At 44.7% G+C, this 25,244-nt stretch overlaps 1 protein-coding gene across 3 annotated transcripts in view; it reads left to right on the plus strand.

The window, feature by feature from the left end:
- The window catches only part of SCUBE2 (signal peptide, CUB domain and EGF like domain containing 2), a 70,185-nt gene that overhangs the window by 7,128 nt on the left and 37,813 nt on the right, over positions 1-25,244 (plus strand). For 2 of the 3 annotated variants that reach the window (XM_045065847.1, XM_045065849.1), the window contains exons 3-9: positions 1,848-1,973; positions 7,202-7,336; positions 12,547-12,672; positions 15,974-16,090; positions 16,926-17,015; positions 22,576-22,692; positions 23,644-23,766. In XM_045065847.1, coding sequence (XP_044921782.1) covers positions 1,848-1,973; positions 7,202-7,336; positions 12,547-12,672; positions 15,974-16,090; positions 16,926-17,015; positions 22,576-22,692; positions 23,644-23,766 — 834 coding nt within the window. The remainder of the gene's footprint in view (positions 1-1,847; positions 1,974-7,201; positions 7,337-12,546; positions 12,673-15,973; positions 16,091-16,925; positions 17,016-22,575; positions 22,693-23,643; positions 23,767-25,244) is intronic. The other variant, XM_045065848.1, reaches the window with a different exon arrangement.

Below are 25,244 nucleotides of genomic sequence, written 5' to 3' on the forward strand. Positions count from 1 at the left end.
CCTGTACTGGCATTTTATTCCTTTTTATTGTTGCCTAATAGTCTATTGAATGGGTATACCATATTTTGTTTATCCATTCACCAGTTGATGGATATGTAGGTTGTTTCCACTTTGGGGCTGTCATAAATAATGTTGCTGTGAACATTTACCTGCAAGTCTTTGTGTGGACATAATTTTTCATTTCTCGTGAATATATACCTAGAAATAGAAATTTCTAGATTGCATGGGAAATTTATGTTTAGCCTTTTAAGAAACTGCTACACTGTTTCCAAAGCGTCTGTGCCATCTTACTTTACCATCAGCAATGTATGAGGGTTCCCATTTCTCCACATCCTTTTCAACATTTGTTATTGTCTTTTTATCAAAACTGTTCTAGTGAGTGTGAAATGGTATCTCATTGTGGTTTTAATTTGAATTCCCATAGTAATTAATGATGTTGACTGTCTTTTCATATGCTTATTACCCATTCCTATATCATCTTTGGTGAAATGTCTGTTCAAATCCTTTGCCCATTGTGAAATTAGGTTGTTTGTCTTTTTATTGTTATGAAAGTTCTTTGTAAATCCTTTATGAGGTATGTGATTTGCAAATATTTTCCACCAATCTGTGGCTTGTCTTCATTTTATTTATTTATTTTTTGTGTGTGTGTGTGTGTGTGTGTTTTAAGATTTAATTTATTTGTCAGAGAAACCGAGAAAGAGAGCACACACAAGTGGGGTGGGCAGCGGGCAGAGGGAGAAGCAGGCTCTCTGCTGAGCTTGGCAGGGAGCCCGATGTGGGACTCAAACCCAGGACCCTGGGATCATGGCCTGAGCCAAAGGCAGATGCTTAACTGACTGAGCCACCCAGGCATTCCTTTAAAGTTTTAAATTTTTATAAACTCTGATTCATTAATTTTAAAATTTATGAATTGTATGTTTGATGTTGTAGCTAAGAAATCTTTACCTAATCCAAGGTCTTGGATTTTCCTCATGAAAGCTTTATGTTTTATCTTAAAGGTTTTATAGTTTTATCTCTTACATTTAGGAGCCTGATCCATTTTGAGTTGATCTTTGTGTAGGTGTGAGTTAATGGTCTAAATTCTTCTTTTTGCATATGGACATTCAGTTGTCTCAGCACCGTTTGTTGAAATGACTGTCATTTCTTCAAAAAAAATTGCCTTAGCTCTCTTGTCTACAATCAAGTGACCACAGATATATGATGGTTAATTTCTGGATTCTCTATCCTGTTCCATTGATCTGTATGTTTTTCTTTATGCCTGTACCACACTGTCTTGATAACTATAGCTTTTTGGTAAATGAAAGTCCTCCAAATCAAAGGGAAGTTCTGCTTTTTCAATATTGTTTTGGTTCTTCTTAGTCTTTTGCATTTCAGTATACATTTTGGGATAAGTTTGTCAAGTTCTGCCAAAAAGTGCTCTGGAATGTGTGTGTTTTTCATATTCCCCGATTTTTTTTGACATGATAATAAACTACAGATACTCTTTTCCATTTTGATTTTTTAACTTAGTAGCATATCCTAGAAATCACCCCAAATCAGTTCAGAGATTTTTCTCATTCCTTTTTTTTTTTTTTTAAATAGCTGCACAGTACTTCATCGAATAAATGTACCATAGTTCTTCAACTACTTTCCTATGTGTGGGCAGTTAGGTTGTTTCTAGTATTTTGTGATTACAAAGAATACTATAGTGAGTAACCTTATGCATGTTATTTTTCCCGTTGTTGGAGACGTATCTTGAGGGTAGATTCCTGGAAGTGGGATGACTGGTTAGAGGGTAAATACTTCTATCTCCATCCTAAGCAATGGCCTCTTCTTTACTTCTTACTTACTTCTGTTTTATTCCTCAGACATTGATGAATGTGAAAATGAACTCAACGGAGGCTGTGTCCATGACTGTTTGAATATTCCAGGCAATTATCGCTGCACTTGTTTTGATGGCTTCAAGTTGGCTCATGATGGTCATAATTGTCTTGGTAAGGAAAACAGTTGGAAATGTCGGTGCTCCTTCACTTATCAGCTGGTGCTCTGCCCTTTTGCTTCCTTTGATGAAAACATACTCATTAAAACAAAAAGGGGATCAGAGATTTGTGTTTCCTGGCCCCCTAGAAATCACACTCTCTGACAGAAAACCAGTTAAAGTGTTTCAGTTTTTATGGGATCATTCATGATATAAATTCTCCATTAGTCTAAAGAGACAGACATCATTGTTATTACTCATTTCTAGCATTGACTTGTCCCCTTTAAGACCTTTGGTCTTGATTTGAAAGACTTTAACCATTTCTTTAATGCTGTAAGTACCTCTGTCCTAGAATTAGGTAAAACTGCTTATTCTGAAAACTCAAATGTGTGATTGGATCTCAGTTAGGTAACCCCGCCACCACCACCTTTTGCTTAAGAGACTAAGAAGTTCAAATAGAAACTTTCCATTAACAACCTCTTTTGACTCTACAAAACAGAACCATCTGTTGGAGTTTTAGTCCTGGAGTTAGGGACTGCAAAGAGCTTTGCTTATGGTGGTTGCTTATGCTGGGAATAAAACAGAATTCAGAACTAGCCAGCAACTGGATGGGGCTGAGTGGGCTGGGTGTTGAATAGTCTTAAGGGATACAGCACACGTGGCAGACAGGTGTTTGTGGTCCGTTTGCATTTTAAGGCCGGTGCTATCAGTTGTATAGAAGGACATCCTGGGAAACAGATGGCATTAGGGTCCTTTGACACTGATGACCCTTTGTGTGATTAACCTGCTGATGTCTGCTTGGCTGACCAAGGAGTAACTTGAGCTAGGCCCTGACATGGAGGGGATAGCTATTGAGATGCTCCGTTATAGTACAGGGGGAATGGCTGTTCGATTAAACATAAAAGAGGTCAGCATAAAAGCCACTGGATAAGTACAGACAGAACTCGTTTTTCAAGTGGTGGAAAAGGAAAGACTTTTTTTAAAAAAAGGTTTTACTTATTTATTTGAGAGAGAGGGCGAAGTAGGCTCCCTGCTGAGCAGAGAGCCTGATGTGGAGCTTGATCCCAGGACCCTGAGATCATGACCCAAGCCAAAGGCAGAGGGTTAACCCACTGAGCCACCCAGGCACCCCAAGGAAAGACTTTCTCTCTGGAAATCAACCCTTGTATGTTGTTTATCCTACTTCAGTGTCCCCTGGAACCCCACGCTGATATAGATTCTGGCCCTTCCTGTTAGCACCCTGTGTGAGAGATCAATCTTTGGGCCAGAACACTTGGCCTTGCAAGCAGGCAGCTGTCAGGAAGATTTGATTGAAGGCCAAGGCCTCACTAACCCCTTTGCAGACTGCCTACGGCAGTCAGGACCTCAAAAAGACACTAGAGAGCCAATTCTGAGAAAAGCAGTCAATTGAGATTAATTAAAAACTAAAAAAAAAAAAAAAAAAAAGAAGAAGAAGAAGTCACTTTCAGTGTGTAAGTTTTGGGGACACATGCTGTATGTTTTATTTTACCATTTTTCTGGGGGTGAATCTCACATTTCCTTTTGATTTGCCAAAAGTGCCATTTGCAGGAATTTATGCCTAAGGGCAGATCCAGTCATCTGGCTGGGGGAACGAGTGAGCTTCCTAGGAGCAAACCATCCCAGGGTGGGACCTGGGTCAGGTTGGGTCGGGTGGTTCTCAGTCAAGGCCGGCTCAGAAGTCCTGAGGCCGGGAGTCTGTCCTTGCCCTGGCTGCTAACACAGGTATTTCAGCAGACTATCTTCATTTCTCCTCCTTGGGGTGTCTTTGTGGCCTTGGTAGCAAGGATCTGCCTAGCAGAAATATCATGAAGATATGCTGAGTGTATCTGAAGGGGCTAAGGATTCTTTAAAGGAAGTGGTGTGATAAGAAGAGCAGGACCAGCAGACACAGAGATTTCTGTGCCAGTTAGACTTGGAAGGGCTGGGGCACCTGGGTGGCTCAGTGGGTTGGGGCATCTGCCTTCGGCTCAGGTCATGATCCCTGGATCCTGGGATTGAGCTCCGCGTCGGGCTCTCTGCTCAGTGGGAAGCCTGCTTCCCTTCCTCTCTTTCCGCCTGCCTCTCTGTCTACTTGTGATCTCTGTCTGTCAAATAAATAGACTTGAAAGGACTGAAGTATTTTGTGACATGGAAGCTCAGGGCCAACACTTTTCAGGAGCAGCACTTTCTTGCATTCCCTGGGCTGGCCGCGATCCTCTCCTCGGCCCCTCACCACAGATTAGCCACAAATATATTCGCCAGAATATACACAGTGCACATACCACTTAACTCTGGCACCAGACCCAGAATGCTCCAAGGTCCTGAATGTATGGGAGCCTGAGAAACACAGCTCTTCCGTGTAGCTCTCCTTCCTGAATTCAGTTTCCTTTTATTGAGCGTCTAGGAGTGCTTTCTAGCTATTCAGTGTTGTGGCAGTGGTTCTTAACTCTGGCTGCACGTTAGAACATTTTAGAAGTTTAAAACAACACCATTGCCTAGGTCTCATCCAAGACTAGTTACCTTAGTATCTCAGGAGGTGGTGTCCCGGCATCTGGGTCCTAATGCGCAGCCAGGGTTGAGAAGCAGTGTTTTGCAGTCTGGTGAAACTGACCAAGCAAGTGATACCTATTTGTGCCTGGGAACATGCACACTTTTTGTATTAATTCAGAGTACAATCCCCCAACTCAGTGGAACATTTCTAATGGCTTTAGAGAAAGGAATGGTAGGTTAAGTGTAGGGTGGTGAGTGGCAGCTCAGAGGGGAGCTCACCTTGACTCAAAACCAATCCAGTATTTGGCGTTTAAGGGAGCAGATCTCTCCTGCTCACCACAAGTCCTCATCGTGGAACACCCCAGCCAGGTGTGTTCCGGCGCGTCTCAACCTTTGGAATGTGCTCCCTTTACCCTTTGGCATAGAGAAGGGCAAGTTTGTTAGGCTTGAGGGGATGGCTTGAGTCCCATCTGTTTAGAAAGACATCTGCCTGGTAGTGTGGGAGGATGCATGACTGTAAGATCTGAAGCTTGAAACCAGATAACAGATATTTAAATGTGAATTTTCTTGTTATGGATGTGCCCAGAAGCTAGTGTTAGGCACATGGGAAATCAGGCTGTACAAGTAAATTGCTTTTATTATTTATTTTTATTTTTAAATTTTTAGATTTTATTTCTTAATTTGAGAGAGAGAGAGAGCCCATGTGCACCAGTGAGCAGGGGGAGGAGCAAGGGGAGGGGACAAGCAGAGTCCTTGCTGAGCTTAGGACCCGATGCAGGACTTGATCCCACAACTCTGAGATCGTGACCTGAGCTGAAATCAAGGGTTGGACGCTTAACTGATTGAGCCACCCAAGTGCCCCAAAGTAAAATATTTTTTTTTTAAGATTTTATTTATTTATTTGACAGAGAGAAATTACAAGTACACTGAGAGGCAGGCAGAGAGAGAGAGAGAAGGAAGCAGGCTCCCTGCCGAGCAGGGAGCCCAATGCAGGACTCGATCCCAGAGATCATGACTTGAGCCGAAGGCAGAAGCTTTAGTCCACTGAGCCACCCGGGTGCCCCAGTAAATTATTTTTCTATCAGTCTTCTCCTTGAGCGTTGTCATGTCTCAGACTTTTCTGGAAGTTTCCTCTGCTTTGGCTCTGGTGATGCTCTGCTCTCCTGTTTTTTTGTTCATGCACTGAGCAATGTACACCTGCAGTTCCAGGGCTGTTGTAAATAAAACAAAAATCTCTGTCCTCAAGAAGCCTGCAGTTTCGTGGAGATGGATAAGTAGAAGGTCTGAGGGGTCAAAAAATACAAATTAAAAAAAGAAGATTTTGAGAATGCAATACGGTCTGTGTATTGATGGAACCAGGCATGGAGTAACACATGACACAGTGGAAGGAAAGTCCCTTATCCCACCCCCAGGGAGGTGGAGGAAGACCAGCGGCAGAGGGCTCCCTCCCTCTCTTTCTGATGACTCTTTCTCTGGGTCTTCTGCTCTCTCCTCCACATCCTCCTGCCCCTGCTCTTCTCCTGACTTCTGCCCCTGGCCCTGTGCTCTCTGCAGCCCTTCTCTCCTTTCCCACTCCTGCCTTCGGCTTCCTCATCTACATCCACCGTTTTATCAGGCCACCACAAGTCAACGGCTTTCAGAGGTGTCTTCACAACACCAGACTCAGGTTTCCCCTGCCTACTGGACCAAGGCCTGCAGGTCAGCATCTCACACACGTCACCTCCCTGCCGTGGTGGGGGCCAACCCCATCTCCACCCCCATTTTCCCATCTGGCTCTGGTCTTCATGTTTCTCGGCCACCCCCACCCCGATGCCCACGTGGTTTTCTACCCTGCAGGCACCCCGCCCACAGTCCTCTTCTACTTCTTCCTTCCTAGGCATCCCCATGGCCAGGCCCCGGGTCTGGTCCCCAATTAGTGCCACCTGAGGCTATTTCAGGCACACGTGTGAAGCCCGACTCCCAGGCTTTCGATTCTCCTTCCTTGCATCCTACCCCTTCCTTGGCTACTACCTTCTTCAGAACTCATGGATCTTCCCAATTCAAGCCACCTTTGCTATGGTGGTTCCTGACTGCCTCCCAAATAAGGCTAAACTTCTTTGTCCGGTATTCAAAATCCTCCATGGTATGACCCAATCTATTCCCAGCTTTATCTCCTGAAACTTCTCTGCATGGACCTGTGCTGCAGCCAAACTGAATAGCCACTGTTATCGGAACATACCCATGTTCCCCAGCATCTGTACTATGCTCATGCCCTTTCTTTGGCCTAGACTCCCTTCTCCTGATTTAGAATTGAAGACATTCTGTAGGGCCCCTCTTTCATCAGCTTTTCCATAAAACCCATTCTGATACCCCACAACCAAGTGGCCTCTTTTTCCTTTGCACCCACTTTTACCAGGTCTCACAATTACTCGGGACGTTTGCATTTTATTCTTTTATTTGCGTTTCCCTCTGCTGAAGGGTAGGCTCCTAGAGCAGAATTTGATCCTACTCATCTGTGTTTTACTGTCTCCTCTAGCACCATACTTGGGAAACAGAAGATGTTCGATGAATACTTACTAAATTGATTATCGTGTGTTCATGAGGAAGGCCTAGTTAAGGGAGCCCCAGACCCTGCTGACTTCAGTTTTGAGAACTGCTGTGATGCAGGGAAGGAAGAGAGACCTCATCTCTGCTTAGCAGGTGTCCCTGAGCTGCAGGGAGGGGTGGCATTTGAAACCGTCCCCAGAGCAAAGGCTAATTCTCCTCTCCCTCCAGATGTGGACGAGTGCCTGGAGAACAATGGCGGCTGCCAGCACACCTGTGTCAACGTCATGGGGAGCTATGAGTGCCGCTGCAAGGAGGGATTTTTCCTGAGTGACAATCAGCACACGTGCATTCACCGCTTGGAAGGTGCCTCGGCTCTGCTGTGGGTGGGAGTGGGTGGGTAGGTGGGTGGGGCTTGGGGGGGCAGGGCCACCTCTGAGACCCTCCCCCACACTCAGTGATTTTCATGAACTATGTGAAGATCTGGAAGCATGAGGATGAGTCCAGTCCCTGCCACTGGGTAACCCTGGGCAAGCTATTTTAGCTTCCACTTCCTCACCTGGCAAAATAAGTGGGTTGGGTGGGGTGAGCTCTGAGTCTCTTCAAATTCTCACATTCCTGATTCTAATCTTTAAATAGAGAACATTTCAAACATGACTAGATGTCTCAGGAGAAATGTAATGGACAATCTGCCAAGTTTTTCAAAAAGTTGCTGCAAACCACAGCTCCAAGTGCAAGCCTGCTCGGGGCCCTGGGTGGGTGGGGAGGAGCAGAGCCTTCTTAGAGGGGCTGCAGACCCGGATCCAGCCTTCCCTGGGTCTCCCACTTTTGAACTCTGAGCCTCTGGGGTTCTAGCTCAGAGGGACCCCCTCCCAGGCATGGGCTTTTGATGCTGTGGTTTCCCCGCACCACTGTTTACCATTCCTCCAGAAATTTGTAGATGGCTCTTCTGATGGCCGCCATCTTGTTCTCTTTGCTTTGGGTCTATACCTTTATTATTCCTCTGTTAGTTCAGTGGATTCTCTGGAGTTGGGGGGAAGGCATTAAGCACACGTGGCCGATCAGCCACTTTTAACGTGATGTGCTTTTAATTGTGTTTTTAATTGGTTGTGTTTTTAATTGTGATGTGTTTTTAATTCTCTGCTCTTTCTTAAGCCAAAGGGCTACGTTTTGGTGGCTATGTCATCCCGGGGTTGCCTGTGTGTGTTTGTGAGGGAAGTGCTCTGAACACTAGACTATTATCTCCTTTTGGCATGTGCTGCTCGTTCATTCTCATCACTGAAGAATGAGGCGAGTTTAATTCTTTTGCTATTTAATCACACATTTGTAGGTTGTTGAATCAGCATTCTTATGACTTTTGTTTCTTTCTTTTTAGTTATTTTATTATATTTATTTATTTGAGAAAGAGAGAAAGTGAAAGAGCACGAGACAGGGGAAGGGGTCAAGGGAAAGGGAGAAGCAGACTCACCCCGAGTAGGCCCTCACCTCAGGGCCCTGGGATCATGACCTGAGCTGAAGGCAGTTGCTTAATTGACTGAGCCACCCAGGTGCCCCTTCTGTGACTTTTCAAGAGTGTCTTTGTGGAAGATGATTTTTGCCTCATTTTCCAAGAATGATGGGTTCTTCCTTCTACCTGACTGGAAAAGGCTGTTTGGGTACAAAAAGGAATGGTCACAGGCCAGTGGGTTTGATGAGTCTTATCACCCTGAGTCTGCTGGTTCTCAGTGTTTGGGCAGGAGAGACACACACTGACTCTAACTGACAGATCTCTTATCTCACGCAGGTGTGGCCCTTAATAGAGTAGCAGTTGGGTTTCATATTCCTGGTGGGTTCTCTGGACTTTTCTGTGAGCCTCACATCTGGGATGAGGCGGGATTAAGAAGCCTGCAGGACGAGCTAACTCAGGGCACCTCCTCAAGTCACTCGCTCTCCCTACAGGTTCCTCAGACAGGAGTGGGGACCTGTGGGTCAGGCCTTTGCTTGAACACAGGAGAGATCCCCACCCACTCCCAAAGCAGTTCACGGCAATTAAGATCATCTCTTACCCTTGTGCTTCCAAAGCAGTGGCTCAGCTCCTCTGTCCCCTCCCACAGAACCTCCAGACTGATTACAGAAACAGGCTCTTCCTAACAGAAGTAAATACAAAAGCAGTTCCTTTCTGCAATCTGTGTTTTCTAAATTTTCTACAATTCAGACATTCTTGGAGTCTCTGAAGAGTATTTAAAACGAACATACTTGTCTGGAGCTAAAACCAAAATCCAAGAATTTGAGCTGTGGTCTGGGAGTGTTGTCTGTGCCGTTGCAGCCTGATTTCTTGTTGAATTCATGGCAGCCTGGGCCAACAGATTATAGCATTGATAACTGAGACCCTGACCATCCTAAGGTTTCAACTCTTCAAATAGAACAGTGTGTAAACAGTGTTCCTTTAGGATTTCCTCCTTGATGTGCACATTAAACCCTTAGGAACTGTATTAAAGTGGGCTTGAAAACCCCTGTTGATACTCCAAAATTGGTTATCCTGCAAACTAGTGTTTTTTGGTGTTGTGGTTATTTTTAATAATTATTTACTAAATGTTCTTCAGGGGATCATAGTAGATGATTTTGAGGGAAAGCTTAAGCGATTGATTTTTCTTTTCTTCTATTTTTTATTCTTAGAGACACCAAAGCTCTGGTAAAGAGACTGTGTGTTTTCACCCATGTAATGGGGGTAGGCTGGAGAGAGCCATTCTGCCCCAGCCAGGCTTTGTCCCTATTCATGGGTGCTCAGGCTCTCAAAATGAGCATTCCTCTTTCGTTTTGTCTGCTCTGAGAATATTTTTCGATGTTTGCACCACTGCCTTTTCAGAGTAGGAGGAAGGTGTCAGGATCGTGAGGAAGGGGCTGTCTCTCAGCAGGGACTGGTTCCGTCTTTTATATAATGTTTCCACTGGGTTTGCAAGGCCTGTCTTTCTCCAGTTTCCAGAAATATTCCTCAGTGGGACCACCGCAATAGTGTGTCTCTAGTGCTTTTGAGCTATTTCCCTCCTGGTGAACTAACAGCCCTAAACATGATTGCCAGCCCAGTTTCTTGGGCAAAGGGAGTGAGAACCATGGCGGGACCTCCCAGTTTGGACCAGACCCATCTGCCTCCCTAGCAGTGGACTTTTCTTTTTTTTTTTTTTTTTTTTTTTTGCATCGGGGAACTTTGAACAGCTTCAGGGGCCCCTTTTGAAAAGCCCCTGGCATTTCCAGAGCTGTTTTAACATCTATTATCTCCTGGTAACTTTGGTATAACTCAATAGGATAGGGCATCAGGGGACAGATTTTCATGTATCCCCACAGCATCTGGCACATAGTCAGGTTTTTGTTTGTTCGATTGTTTGTTTTTTAAATACTCAATTCTTATGAAATATTTCTTGTGTGAATGAATTGCTGCTCTGAGGCAGGAAAGGTCACTTTGCAGATGTCTTCCCAGACTTGTAGACAGAGTGAGAAGAAGCAGCAGCAGCTGACCTCTTCGAGGCGTGTGCATGGCAGGTGTTACTGCTGCCTTTCTGGGGTGCTGTTATGTTCAGCTCTGGGTGCTTTCTGGCACCTGTGACCCCAAAAGTCCTGCTGACCCAAGGATAAATGTAATTCTTGCTGGGCCTTCCTAGGAGGATAGAACGTTGCCTCTGGGGGCAGCTCTCACCTCCTGTGCCGTCTCAGTATTAGAAGCAAATAACATTTCCACAAATCACCAGCCAGAGCTATGAGAGAGCTCTGCTCTGGTATGAGCCCCATTCTGTGTTAATGGGCAGCAGCCTTGGCACGGGTGAATGGATCTCAGCAACTTCCCGCAGACGGAGTGCGGGAGTCCAAACAGCTTGTAACTGTCAGATAAAAAACAAAATGGTTTTAAGAGAGTGTGGGATGTATTAACCGTTACACTGTCTTCTGGAAGAGGAATGACATCTGTTTGTATTAAAACGGCTATTCCAGTTAAGCACAGATCAACAGCTCTGTGGTGAGAATTGGAGAGAAGTGACTTTTGACTTAATTAGAACCACTTGGCTAAGGTTTCAAGGACACGATACAGAACAGGATCCTGGAGAAGTTGAATGAAAACTTCTTGTACTCATGTTTATTTTATTTTTTTAAAAGATTGTATTTATTTATTTGACAGAGAGAGAGAGAGACAGAGAGAGGGATTGCAAGTAGGCAGAGAGGCAGAGAGAGAAGGGGAAGCAGGCTCCTCGTTGAGTAGAGAGCCCGATGTGGGGCTTGATCCCAGGACCCTGAGATCATGATCTGAGCCAAAGGCAAAGGCTTAACCCATTGAACCACCCATGCACCCCTTGTACTCATGTTTAAAACAGCATTACTACTTCCTACATTAGAGAGTGTCTTGTTAGCTGAGAACCATTAAACCTACTCTGAAAGATGTTCTTTGCACAGATACAAAGAAGTATCAGATGGGCGTGTAGTCAATAACACAGTTCGAATGGAGCGGAGGTCTTGAAAATACTGTTGGGCGTGATAATAGTTCCTCCAGAGTGCTGGCAGGTGGCAGGGTCTCAAAGAATAGGTTTTGAGAAGAGGCAGGATTCTGGCAAACTACACAGATGTACACTATGTTATGAACTCCCTTCATTTAAGTGCATGTTAAACCAGCTCGGGAAGTTACCCCCCTTCCCTGTACTGTTACCACAAGATTGGACTGCAATGAAAATGAGAGTCTACCTGGAGAGAATTTTACAGTGGCTGCAGAAACCACCTGCTTGCGGGCTCTCTCTGCTCCCTTGCTGGTGTGCTTCAAGCCCGCCATGGGGGGTGGGGTGCAGAGATTAAATGAGAGTGCTCACAGAAGAGAGGCCCCTGGGCCAGTGTTCATGTGCTGATGCCAGTAGTCACAGTCACCTCCAAAATGTGCATTTGGTTAGGGGAGAGATGAGGGTTGATGTTTTCAGAAAATCATTTTCAAGAGTATGTGAAAACTTTGGCCATCTTCATCTATCTGCAGATTTTCTTTTTTCTTTCTTTCTTTCTTTTTTTTTTTTTTTAAGATTTTATATATTTGACAGAGAGATAGTGAGAGAGGAAACACAGCAGGGGGAGTGGGAGAGGGAGAAGCAGGTTTCCTGCAGGGCTTGATCCCAGGACCCTGGGATCATTACCTGAATGGAAGGCAGATGCTCAAGGACTGAGCCACCCAGGCACCACTATCTGCAGATTTTCTTAGAGAGATCCTCCTTCTTTCTTTGTCTTCTTGGTCAGCATGGGTAACAACCTGGCAGAGTCTAAGCTGGTTCCTGGGGTCTGCAGGCATGGCTCTACAACCACCAGAGAGCCCCTGGTGGGAGCTTTCTTTTCTGTGTATTAGGAGAGGTCTCTTTCCGCTTTAGGAGACTTGAGACATCGTATCTCTTTGGTGACAGAGGAAATTTGTCATGTCTCTTTTAATTGACCTGATTGGATTTTAATGACATGTTCTCTTAAAATGTGGGGCTGACAGAGACCCAGGCTGTCAGGTCCCACTGTCCAGCCCTTGGCAATGCCCCTGGGGCTGCAGACTGTATGCACAGTCTGGTCACTGGCTGCATGCTGCTCTTTTGCAGAGGGTCTGAGCTGCATGAATCAGAATCACGGCTGTAGTCACATCTGCAAGGAGGCCCCAAGGGGCAGCGTTGCCTGTGAGTGCCGGCCAGGCTTTGAGCTGGCCAAGAACCAGAGAGACTGTGTCTGTAAGTACAGCCTAGCACATGCCTGTGCTGGATCCAGCCTGCCCCAGATGTTGTCTTGTGCAGCCCAGCATCAGAAACGCCACCTCATGACACAGTGGTCACATCAGGGAAGGTGGGTGTCACGGGACACTCACCTCCACTGAGGACTAAGTTCGCTGCACCGGGGGTGGTCTCCCCGAGGGAAGGGAGGAAGGAAGATGATGCTTTTTAAGGAAACCAATCAGAAGGAAATAAAATCCAGAAGGACTGTGAATGCTGGGGCCGGTCTCTCTGTTCCCACAGAATAAAATCAGATGTGGTCATCTGGCAACCCCAGCTCTTTGCTACCTGGTCCTGCTTCTTCTTTTTCTGTTAAGGTTTTATTTATTTATTTGACAGAGATCACAAGTAGGCAGAGAGGCAGGCAAAGAGAGAGGAGGAAGCAGGCTCCCCACTGAACAGAGAGCCTGATTCAGGGCTCGATCCCAGGATCCCGGGATCATGACCTGAGCCGAAGGCAGAGGCTTTAACCCACTGAGCTACCTAGGTGCCTCCTGGTCCTGCTTCTTGTATAAGCCACATCTGCCTCCTTTTCCCAAAACCCAGCCTCTGCCTGTCAGAGAACAGCCCCGTGTCCCTTCGTACCTCCAAGCCTTCTCCAAGCACTCCTCCAGACCTGGCTTGGTGAATTCTCACTCAACTTTCAATATTCTTCTTAACTTCTAATAATGACAAGCAGAATAGTGACTTTTAAAAAAAGACTTTATTAATTTATTTGACACAGAGAGAGAGGGGGAGAGACAGAACACAGCAGGGGGTGTGGCAAGGAGAGGGAGAACAGGCTTCCCACTGAGCAGAGAGTCCCAAGTAGGGCTTGATCCCAGAACCCTGGAATCATGACCTGAGCCGAAGACAGATGCTTAACCAATTGAGCCATTCAGGCGCCCAGAGATTAACTACTATTGAGAGCACATTTACTACATGTAAAGGCTTGTCCAAAGATGTACCAATTCCACTGACTTCTTAATATCACCACCCTATTGAGCTAAGTATTATTATCCTCATTTTTAGTAGAGAAAATTGTGGAGAAGGTAAAGCAACAAGGTTGCATAGGAAGCATGTACCCAGTTAGCGTTCAGATGTAGGTCCTCCTAGCTCCACAGCCTGGCGCACCTCGCTAACTGTCCCCGGAAGCCTGCCCTGACCAGCCAGGCAGCCACTTTGTATTTTGGCTCTCACAACACTGTTGGTTCCTCAATGATAACACATGACACATGTGCTGAATTGTGCATTTATGTGTCTGTCCCCCCAACTGCGAACACCCCCAAGTCAGGGACCTCCTCTTATTTTTGCCCCTCAGTTGTTCCCCAGTGCCCAGCACAGGATGTGCCACACACTTGTTTACTAAATGAATGAATGGTGTCCACAGTCTGGACACAGCTGCCCCATGATGATGAAACACAAGAATGAAACTCCAACTGGTCATAGGAAACAACCAGCCATTAAAGGTGTTCCTAAACCACTATTTGTGCCAGACGAAACATGGACGGTTTTCCTTTAGCAAGTCTTCCCAAAGCCATGGACCTTCTATAATTCCCCTGCAGTTTGCCAGGGATGGTTGTTTACAGCGCGTCAACCTTAGTGGTTAAGACAGGAGGAGGTTGTTTCTCTGGTGAAGGCCTTCTCTTCAGTTTCCATCACAAAGCAGAGTGGGCGGCCCTGAAACCTGTCAAGCCAGGGCTGGTACCACCACCACAACCACCACCTGGGGCTCCTAAAAGTAAGGCTGTCCTTGAGGGCTTCCAGTGGGCTGAGCAAAGTGGAAACTGCCTTCCTCGCTCCTGGTCTCTTCACAAGGAGGACCTAGGTCTCCAGATGAGGTTCTCTCTGGGCATTTCAGTCTTTCAGGGACCAGTAGAATACCTGGAATTAATTAATTAATTCATTTGTTTATTTATTTATTAAAGATTTTATTTGTCAGAGAATGCACAAGAACACAGGCAGGGGTAATGGCAGGCAGAGGGAGAAGCAGGCTCCTTGCTAAGCAGGAAGCCCAACATGGGACTCAATCCCAGGACCCTGGGATCACGACCTGAGCCGAAGGCAGATGCTTAACCGTCTGAGCCACCCAGATGTCCCAATACCTGGAATTTAAAATTTAAAATATTAAAATATTTTAAGAGGTCACTTCTCACATAATATTATAATCACATTTGGGGAAAGAACAAAAAGAAAAAAAAAGTTACAGAATTGTACCACATAACCAGCTGTTTAACTTTGGTTTTTTTTTTTTTTTTTAAGACTTTATTTATTTTTTTGACAGAGAGAAATCAGAAGTAGGCAGAGAGGCAGGTGGAGAGAAAGGGGGAAGCAGGCTTCTGTTGAGCGGAGAGCCCAATGTGGGGCTCGATCCCAAGACTCTGAGATCATGACCTGAGCCGAAGACAGAGGCTTAAACCACCAAGCCACCCAGGCGCCCCTGTTTCATTTTGTTTTGCTCTTCCTTCCTGCCCCTTCACTGTTTTCATATTCCTGTTTAGTTGATCTCATGTGTACACAGTGTTTACCTCACTGTGATCTCAGAAGAGTTTCTTTCTAACATCACAAATATGTATTTAGTTTTTTTTTTTTAACTGGAAAAATTACATATGCCTGTGTAAGTATTTAAACAGTTCTAAGGATGTAAAGAAAACATATTCTTCCTTCTCCCATTTTTCCTACTAGAGGTAACCACTGTTCACTTTGACGAATACATAGTTTTGAGTTGGCTTTTTTTTTTTTTGGCTGATCATCAATAAATTCATACAGTCTTCATAATTCTTAGGTAATGTTCCATTGTGTGCGGAGTCATCATTTTCTCTGAATATCCTCCCTTCTAACTAATCTAGATAGAATCACATGAGAGAAATCTTAACATATATGTACAAATGAACATTATCTGTTTCTTCCAGCCATAAAGTGCTATAACATTTTCTATAGGCCCAGTACAGCTGAATTAATATGCAAAATCTCCTGATAGACCAACGCAGTAGTCTAGAATCCTTTGACATAATTCCCCTTAAAAAATGAAAGGGGAATGCCTTCCTATCCCCATCTTCCTATGTAATTGCTCAAAACTGTCTTTTGGGATTTCCTGGATTCGTACTGTATCTACATGGATAGTGGCAGGCTCTGAGTCAGAGTTACTTGTTTTATGCACCATGTCTAGCATATACAATGTGCTCAGATGCTTACTGAATGATTATCAGAGACCTTCTGAAACAAAAGAAGCCCCATTTGTGGAAAATGCATGGCCCAACATGTTGATTCCTTTTCATCTCAGTGACCTGTAACCATGGAAACGGTGGGTGCCAGCACTCATGCGAGGACACTGCTGAAGGCCCCGAGTGTAGCTGCCATCCACAGTACAAGATGCATGCAGATGGGAGGAGCTGCCTCGGTGAGTGACCCCGATACTTGGTAAGGGTCTGCCCATCCATAACCCTAACCATAACCCTAACAATAACCTCTGACCCCTAACCCTAACCCCTAAACTTAACCCTAACCCCTAATCCTCTAGCTTCTGGCCCTCTAACCCCCAAACCCCTAACCCTGTCCCTGACTGTGAATGGTGTTTAGCACCAGGTTCAGGGTGCTCCTGGTCCATTTGCCTCCAAACAGGTCCCGTGCTATCTTACACGTGACAGTGGGAGTAAGTGGTCTAGTCCTCAGAGGGGGTCTCTCTCTCTCTCTCTTCCTGTGCCACCTCGGAAAGCCCTTTCTCTCCTAGATGAGGGGGCTCCTGAAGATGGTATTCTGAGGACTGGGACATTGCATCCTAAAGGGCCAGGGCCATGTGAAGTTAAAGCTAGCCATTTGTGATGACTTAGTGGCCATTATGGTGAGCAGAAGACAGGGTTACGTATTTCTGTCAGGATGCCAATCCTGTACTTCATGGCATGTCTTTCGCTAGCTCCATTTAGAGGTTCCCAGGCCCAAGATTCTTTTTTGTCCTGGACTAAGGGCATTGGAGGGAATCTGAAGCTTGCATTCCCTGGTGTCTCTGGTCACTGCCATATGCTTCAAAAATCTTTTCCAACATTAACTAAGGCTCTGTGGCCATGTCACCGGCCTTGTTCCCCACAGAGCCTCATTACAACACATTATTACTGAGCGAACAGAATCGTGTATCCTCCATTGTTCTCACGTCTGGGGTTTCAGCAGAAGGGGTTGTGCAAGGGTGAGTCATCGGACTCATTCACTCTGCAAACTGTGCTCTTTGGTGTCTCTTACAGAGCGAGAAGACTCTGCTCCGGAGGGGACAGAGAGCAATGCCACGTTGGTGGTGGACGGCGACAAGCGGGTGAAGCGGCGGCTGCTTATGGGTAGGCGCCTCCCCCACCCTTCCCTGGCCACTGTCGTCGACCCTCTCCCTTTACTACCTCAGGCCTGCACTTGGGGCCCATACCCCCTCGACCAGCTGGACCAGGGTCAGCAGCTCCTGTCAAGCCAGGTGTGTCTGCTCTTCCCCCACAGCTGTCACTCAGTCCCCATCCAAGGACCTGGCAGTTGTGGGAAGGGCACCAGCCCCGAGAATGGCCTGGTTAGGGTCCCAGGGCTGCCCCCACCTGGCGAATGGCCCTGAGCCTGTGTCTTGGGTCTTTCAACTGGGGATCATAAAACCTACCTCTTAGGGTTCTCAGCAAGCTCAGTGAGGATGATAATGTGTGGAAGTGCCCAGAGTCCAATGCCTGGGACTTCATAGGTGGTCAGTGAATGTCAGTTCCAATTCTTCGGAGCGGCTGTGAGCAGGGAGGCACTTTGGGCCATCCCTGGCTCAGCATGGCCTTGTGTCTGGGGTTTTTGTCAGCGAAGTCCTTGTCTCTCTGACTTCAGCCCGTGCTGCTGGCAAAAGAGATGAATGCAGAAGAGCAGCACTTGGCAGTGGGGTGTGGGAAGGTCTGCCGGCAGAGCTGGAGACGGGAGCAGAAGTAGAGGCCGTGGCTGTGGGGCGGCTGTCAGATCCCTGGGTGCGTTATTATTCTGGAGAAAGCTTGGCTTGACCGGGACAAAGCCGACTTTTTGATAGCTTCTAGATTTAACAGGTAATATATTGAGCAGCCACGGGTTACGGGGCACATGACATTTCTGAGCTCTTTTCTGCCCTCTTAAAGTTATTTTTAGTTGTGTTAATTCAAAATACTACATACGAATAATATTAAAAAAAACCCTTAAGGACCTAATTAGTGCTATTAAGCTTGTAATGAAATATCATTTCCTTGCTTCAGAACTTCTGTTTCCCTCATCCCATTTGCCAGAGGTTGCAATTTCCATTTTTCCCAGTTGTTTCTTCTTCTCACTCCCCTTCCCCCATATTTCTGAAGAGTGATTACAATTATTTCTCTTTTTCTTGTTTTATTATATTATGCACTTATTTCCTGATATGACAGTTTTGGGTGTTAGTTGGGACTTCTTACCACAGAGCACACCGAGCTTTAGCTCTCTTCTGCCCCCTCCCCCAATGCACGCGCTCTCCCTCTCCCACACCTTTACTGCAGTTCTATCACTATTGAAATCAACATTGCATATTTACATCATTGTGACTATGAGTATCTAAATGTGAGTCACCCCCACCATGTCGTGTGCTGTGATTATTATTGTCTTTGTTTGCCTAGGTTTCCAAGTACCTCTTACCAGTTCTTTTTCACATCTTGAGCAGAGTTCTAAAACCCTTTCAATGTGTTCAAATACAGCAATCAACTTATTAATTCCATTTCTTAAAAAGAGTTTTCTGGGGGCACCTGGGTGACTCAGTCAGTTAAGGGTCTGCCTTTGGCTCAGGCCATGATCTCAGGGTCCTGGGATCAAGCCCCTCACTGGGCTCCCTCCTCAGCAGGGAGCCTGCTTCTCCCCCTGCCCCTACCCCCTGCTCATGCTCTCTCTCACTGTGTTTTGTGCATTCTCAAATAAATAAATAAAATCTTTTTTTTTTTTTTCTGAGTGTTCCTCTGTTCTAGAGGGGCCTGACCCCGGGGCTGGCTGCACACCTCTCATTTCAGCCTTCCAGCTAGCTCCAGCTTGGGAATCCCCTTCACCTTGCTCCCATGTCTGTGGACCCCAGGTATAGATTGTTAAAAACCTCCCATGCCTGGAAATGCCTTTTACTCTATTTTTATTGAGCATTTGGCTCAGTATAGAATTCAGAGTTGTGAATAGTGAGTGCTCTACTGTTTTCAAGGATTCAGTGTTGTTTCAAGAAGTCTAAAGTCCTTTTTATTCTAGATCCTTTGAATGGAACCCATGAAAGTTTCTCTCTGGTTGTTTTTAGGGTTTTCTCCTTGTCTCTGGTGGTCTGAAATTTCACAATAACAACCCTCATAATGGGACTTTTACCACCTGTTGTGCTGAATGTCTTTCCAATATGGACAGTGAAGCACCCTGGTTCTGAGAAAGTTCCTTACATTTTTTTCTTTGATAATTTTCTTTTTAAAAAAATAATTAATTAATTAATTAATTAAATTTGACAGAGAGAAAGAGGGAGTGAAAGCAGGAACACAAGCAAGAGGAGGGAGAGAGAGAGAGCCAGTCTTCCTGTGGAACTGGGAGCCCGACATGGGCCTCGATCCCAGGACCCTGAGATCATGACCCAAGCCAAAGGCAGACGCTTAAAGACTGAGCCACCCAGATGCCCCTCTTTGATAAATTTTCTTCACTACATATTCCCTATTCTTTCTCTCTGAAACTTCTGTCAGTTGGCTGTTTTAACTCCGCTAATTTTTCTTCTCTTAACTTTAATTTTTGTTCTGCTTCCTAGGAGATTTTTCATCTTCTTTCTTCTAACCCTCTACAGGATCCTTTTTAAATTTCTGCTTTCGTATTTTAATTTTTTAAAAATGTTACTTATGTCTTCTGTTGGAGGCGCCTATTCATATTTCATGAATGCTTTCCTTAGCTCTCTGGGGAAATTAGTCATGAGATTTTTAAAACTTTTCTCTTGTTTCTTGTATTGTCTTTGTTTCTTCCAAGTTCCCTTTTCCCTATTCATTTGATTGGGTGTGTTTATTTAATATTAAAGGCTTTCCTGGAGGCACCTGGGTGGCTCAGTGGGTTGAGGCCTCTGCCTTCAGCTCGGGTCGTCGTCCCAGGGTCCTGGGATCGAGCCCCTCCTCGGGCTCTTTGCTCAGCAGGGAGCCTGCTTCGTCCTCTCTCTCTGCCTGCCTCTCTGCCTACTTGTGATCTCCGTCTGTCAAATAAATAAATAAAATCTTTAATTTAAAAAAAAAGGCCTTCCTGAAATGTCTGGTGATTCGAGGCTGACTCTTCATATTTAATAGTGAAATACTAAAAAGTTAACTGAGTGTTCTGCCAGCCAATAGGCTTTAAACTTGGATGACTAGGCAGTGACTTGGCCGTTTCATTTCGAGACCCTGAAATGCCAGTGTCTAAATGTCTTTTCACTTGGCCAGGCCAGGTTAGGTGGAGAGGAATCCTTCCGTCTCCTGCCGAGGGAACATAGACTTGACCACCAGTGATTCTGGAGCTGGGGAGGTGTGGGTAGTGGAGGTGGGGCTTTGAGATCTCTCTTTTCAGGGTACAGACTTTCACCTGACAGTGTTCCTCCTCCCTCCTGCTCTTCCTGGTATCCTTGAGTCTAGTGCTTCTCTGGTCCCACTTCTTTAGAAGATGAATTTCTCTGCTGTGGCCCAAATAGGGAAGGGGTAGTCACTTGGCTGTGGAATTTAGGAGGGGATCTGAGGGTTTATCCATTTGTTATATAGACATATAATAATCTTCCTATTTTTAACTTCTTCCTCACCTCTGCCTCTAGGGTAAGTTAGCAACTCCAGTTCCTGGGCCTTTCTGGGGTTCTGTGGCTCACCTGAGCTTACCATTTGTTGGTACCCCCTCTGCAGATTGCTAGGGTTTAGCTTTCTGCTTTGTCCATTACTGCCCCTCCTTGATATGTCACTTACGGGATATTTGATGTTTTTCATCTATTGTCTTTGCTTCCATTTCCTTCGTCATTAGGGATTTGTACTTTTATTTAATTTTTTCTAAGATTTTATTTATTTATTTATTTATTTGACAGAGATATAGAGCACAAATAGGCAGACAGGCAGGCAGAGGCAGAGAGAGAAGCAGGCTCCCTGCTGAACAAGGACCCCCCCCTTCCTACCATGGGGGACTCGATCCCAGGACCCTGAGATCATGACCCAGGCCAAAAGCAGAGGCTTAACTGACTGAACCACCCAGGCATCCCGGATTTGTACTTTTAATTTTAAACACTTTAATTTTAGTATAGTTAATATATAGTGTTATATTAGTTTCAGGTGTATAATATAGTGGTTCAGCACTTCTATATATGACCCAGTACTCAACACAAGAGCCTACCTTAATCCCCATCACCTATTTTACCCATCCTCCCTCCCAACCTCCCCTCTGGTGACCATCACTTTGTTCTCTGTAGTCAAGAGTCTGTTTCTTGGCTTCTCCCTCTTTTTTTCCTTTGCTCATTTGTTTTGTTTCTTAAATTCCACACAATGAGTGAAAGCATATGGTATTTTTCTTTCTCTGACTTATTTCACTTAGCATAATACTCTCTAGCTTCATCCGTGTCATTGCAAACGGCAAGAGTTTGTTCTTTTTTATGGCTTAGTAATATTCCATTGTGTGTGTGTGTGTGTGTGTGTGTGTGTACACACTACCTCTTCTTCATCCATTCATCAATCACTTGGACACTTAGTCTGTTTCCATATTTTGGCTATTGTATATCGTGCTGCTATAAACATTGGGGGCAGTGCATGTATCCCTTTGAATTAGTGTTTTCATATTTTGGGGGTAAATACCCAGTACTGCGATTGCTGGATCATAGGGTAGTTCTATTTTTAACAATTTGAGGGACCTCCATACTGTTTTCTACAGTGGCTATACCAGTTCTTAAGGATTTATACTTTAGGGGCACCTGGGTGGCTCAGTGGGTTAAGCCTCTGCCTTCGGCTCAGGTCATGGTCCCAGGGTCCTGGGATCGAGCCCCGAATCAGGCTCTCTGCTCGGCAGGGGCCCAGCTTCTCCCCTTCTCTGCCTGCCTCTCTGCCTACTTATGATTTCTCTCTGTCCAATAAATAAATAAAATCTTTTTTAAAAAAGGATTTATACTTTAAAAAATCTGTTCACTCTCATGTTAGGTTTTGAGAGGAAACAGAGATAAACTTATACTGTCTGGCATATTTAATTAGAACTAAGCTTTCCCTCCAAGGCTCTACATTGATGTCGCTATGGAAGTAAAGTCTGTAAGTAAAACTAGAAGGACATTTGCTCATTGTTTCTCTTCTCTATAGCTGTGACTTACGAACTGTGGCTGATTTTTCATGTACTTCTGACCATTCTTTCTCCTTTCAGGGAAAGGTAAACCCCTAATCTGAGTTGACTGACTGCTGCGAGGATGAAGTCATTGTTCTACAGCAAGGGAATGGTTGGAGTAGGCAAAGCTTGCCCTCTCTTGCTTTCCCCATTACTTATTTTGAAGGGAGAGGGTTCCGGATTAAGGAGGGACCATATTCCTTTGCCCTGTTCTGCATTCGCATCTAGCTTTCCAGATATGGCCACACTGCGCGGGTCGGTGGCTACGGATCAGTAGGAACACGTAGTAGCTTCCGATCTGCCGTTGGTGGCGGGGGAGGCTCGGCAGGCTGGAGACACATTTTTAACCCTCTATCAAGCTTCTCTGGGAGATGTCACTCATTTAGGTGGGTGAGAGGAGCTGCACCGGCTCTCCATTTATCTCACCTGCAGGTGGTAGAGATTTGGGCTACAACTGTGAGTGCACCACAGTGCTTCTTGGCTTCCGTGAACTTTGTCAAGCATTAATTCTGCAGTCTTATCCTCTCTCCCAGCTGCATCAGGGCTCCTTTAGCAAGCTAACTGTCTTTCTTACCCCCTTGTCAGAAACGTGTGCTGTCAACAATGGAGGCTGTGATCGCACCTGTAAGGATACTTCGACAGGTGTTCATTGCAGTTGTCCTGTGGGATTCACACTCCAGTTGGATGGGAAGACCTGTAAAGGTAGCCTGTGCTTCTCCAAGCTGCTAATGTGTGGGGATAAAGGCAGCTCATCCCCTCCATACCTCCAGAGAGACTCCAGAAAGCTTATGATTCATTTCGGTGGAAGCTTTTCTTCCCTGGGCTAGTGGAAGATTATAATTGAGTAAGCTTAATTAGAGCCAACTTAATTACACTAACTGTTGAGAAGGTCAGCTTCTGCAAACATCAGATAACACAGGCAGCGGCCTTATTAGAAAAAAGGCAGAAGTTTAAGAAAACATTCATTTGCAAGTGATAATATCACATCTCATAAATAACAGCCTAGAGATTATTATAGAAATAACAGCCAAGATTTTTATCCAGAGAACTTAATGAATAGCTGTACAATTAACTTTTACTGATGAATAGAGACCTCAGTGACCTGCTAGTATTTCATGGGCAAGAGTACAAAGGCTTAGTTCTTTAACATGATACAAAGCAGATAACCAGTTACCAGATGAAACTGAGAGAAGATAGGATTAATTTGAGTATCAGGAATCATTTAAAAGCTTTGAGGCTACTTGATCATCATATAATTTGCCCAAACAAATGTCCTAATTCCTTATAACTTTAATCATTAATCTGGAATGGAAAGTATACCAAAGGGAGCCCCCTTATCTCAAGAGAGCTGTGCAAGGATGAGAACTTAACAGGACATTACCATTCTTTTCCCATAACTTGTTTCCTTAATGCTAGCCAAGGGTAACACAAGTCAGAATTCTTGAGGGGCTGAGGCACTTGCTTTTCCCAGTTGGTTCAGCCAAACAAGAAAACATGTGTAAGATTGAAAACATGAGCAAATACCCTTCCATGCTTTCACGGGTCTGTTTCTGTAGCAGAGAGGAATGAAGCACGCACACAGTAGCACGTCAGGGATTTGGGGAAAGGCAGACCCATTTCGCTCTCTGATTTGCCCGTGCTTGCCTGTTACAGATATCGATGAGTGCCAGAGCCGCAATGGAGGTTGCGATCATTTCTGCAAAAACACCGTGGGCAGTTTTGACTGCAGCTGCAAAAAGGGATTTAAATTATTAACAGATGAGAAGTCTTGCCAAGGTATGTGAGGAAACGTAGCCGGGCTGTGCAATGCCCGCTGGTCAGAGCTGAGAAGACAAAACCCCACACTGGCAGAGACTGGCTTTTTGGGCTTCTGGACGGAGTCATTAATCTAACCTCCAGCCCATGCTTCACTTATTTCATCTGTTGGTAGAATAAAAACACTGATGTAGCTCACAAGTGTATTTTGGACATTAAGCTGTTAATGATTAGAGAACACCTCAAAGCATCCATCTGGTGTGATTACAGCAGAGCTCGCTGCCAGAAATGGCATGGATCACAGAGCGTAAACAGGTTTGCATTAGGGTGTTGAGATTATGAATAATTTTTCTCTTCTAAATTTTCCTTTAGTTTTGTGGATTTTATGACAAAACTTGGTGGCAAAAATATGTAGGTTCTGTTAACATACCTTACTTTTTCCTAGCGAAAAGTTGGGGTCAACCCATAATCAAGGTCATGTACTGGTTGGTCTCTTCCTTATAGCCCTTGTTTTAATGACCAACCAGCCTTTGAGGCCTGGGAGAGGGAGGGAGGGGACTGAGTGGAGGCAGTGCTGGTTGGTCTTCGGGCAGTGTTACAGACCTCCTCTTAGATGCATTGCTCCCACACAAGGGGTGTCAAGGAACCATCTTTAGGGAGCAGTTGTTGTTATTGATAACTCTTTGGGGGTGGTGGTAACTCTTTGGTGTGTTGGATGCAAGGCGTGATTGATATTTTCAGATGAACACCTTTTATGCCTCATGGATATACAGGAAGCTGCTCTCAGGAAAGATGTGCTGTCATGTAGTCTTGTTTCATTTCTGGGAATAAGAACAACCTAAATTATTTTGTTAGAAATCCCAGAATTAAAATCAGAAAATAATATTTACTCTCACTTCAAGTAATAAAAATGTAACATTACCCTTTTTTTAAATCTTACAGTGTGTGACTTAGGTTTCTCTGTTCTTTTTTCTCTTTCTTTTAATACATAATTTTCAGGCAGTTCAAGTATAGCCCCATTTAAATTCAACAAGTTCATTCTAGATGACTATTGCATGGCTTTCTTTCATTGTACTTGGAAAGCAAATTTGATGTTCCACATAATGTTTCAGAATGTATAGAGCCAGAAATACTGTTTAAGCTGAGTAAACATATTAAAAAGAAATTAGAAAAGTGATCTCATTATTTTTGGCAAAGCAACAGCCCGTCATTTGCAGCCAAAGCCAGCTACTGAACAAGTCCACTTTCTCAACAACTGGCTGATGTTAATAACAGAATTCATAGAGTAACATCAATTACTAGGAAAGAAATGGACTTTTTCTTATTTTTCACTGATTGGTCTTGGTAGAAAGAATATTTTCACAAAACAGATTTACTGAAGAAACTGCCAGGATTTCTGGGAAAAGCTAGTGATGAAGAGGTTTTGTAAGAATTTGCCCTTTTTAATTTCATTTCTTCATCCCTCCAGTTCCTTCCAAATGTTTGTTTTTTATTAACAT

Source organism: Mustela putorius, unplaced genomic scaffold (assembly GCF_011764305.1).
Source record: "Mustela putorius furo isolate JIRA1106 unplaced genomic scaffold, ASM1176430v1.1 tig00003859_pilon_pilon_pilon, whole genome shotgun sequence".
NCBI classification, from domain to species: Eukaryota; Metazoa; Chordata; class Mammalia; order Carnivora; family Mustelidae; genus Mustela; species Mustela putorius.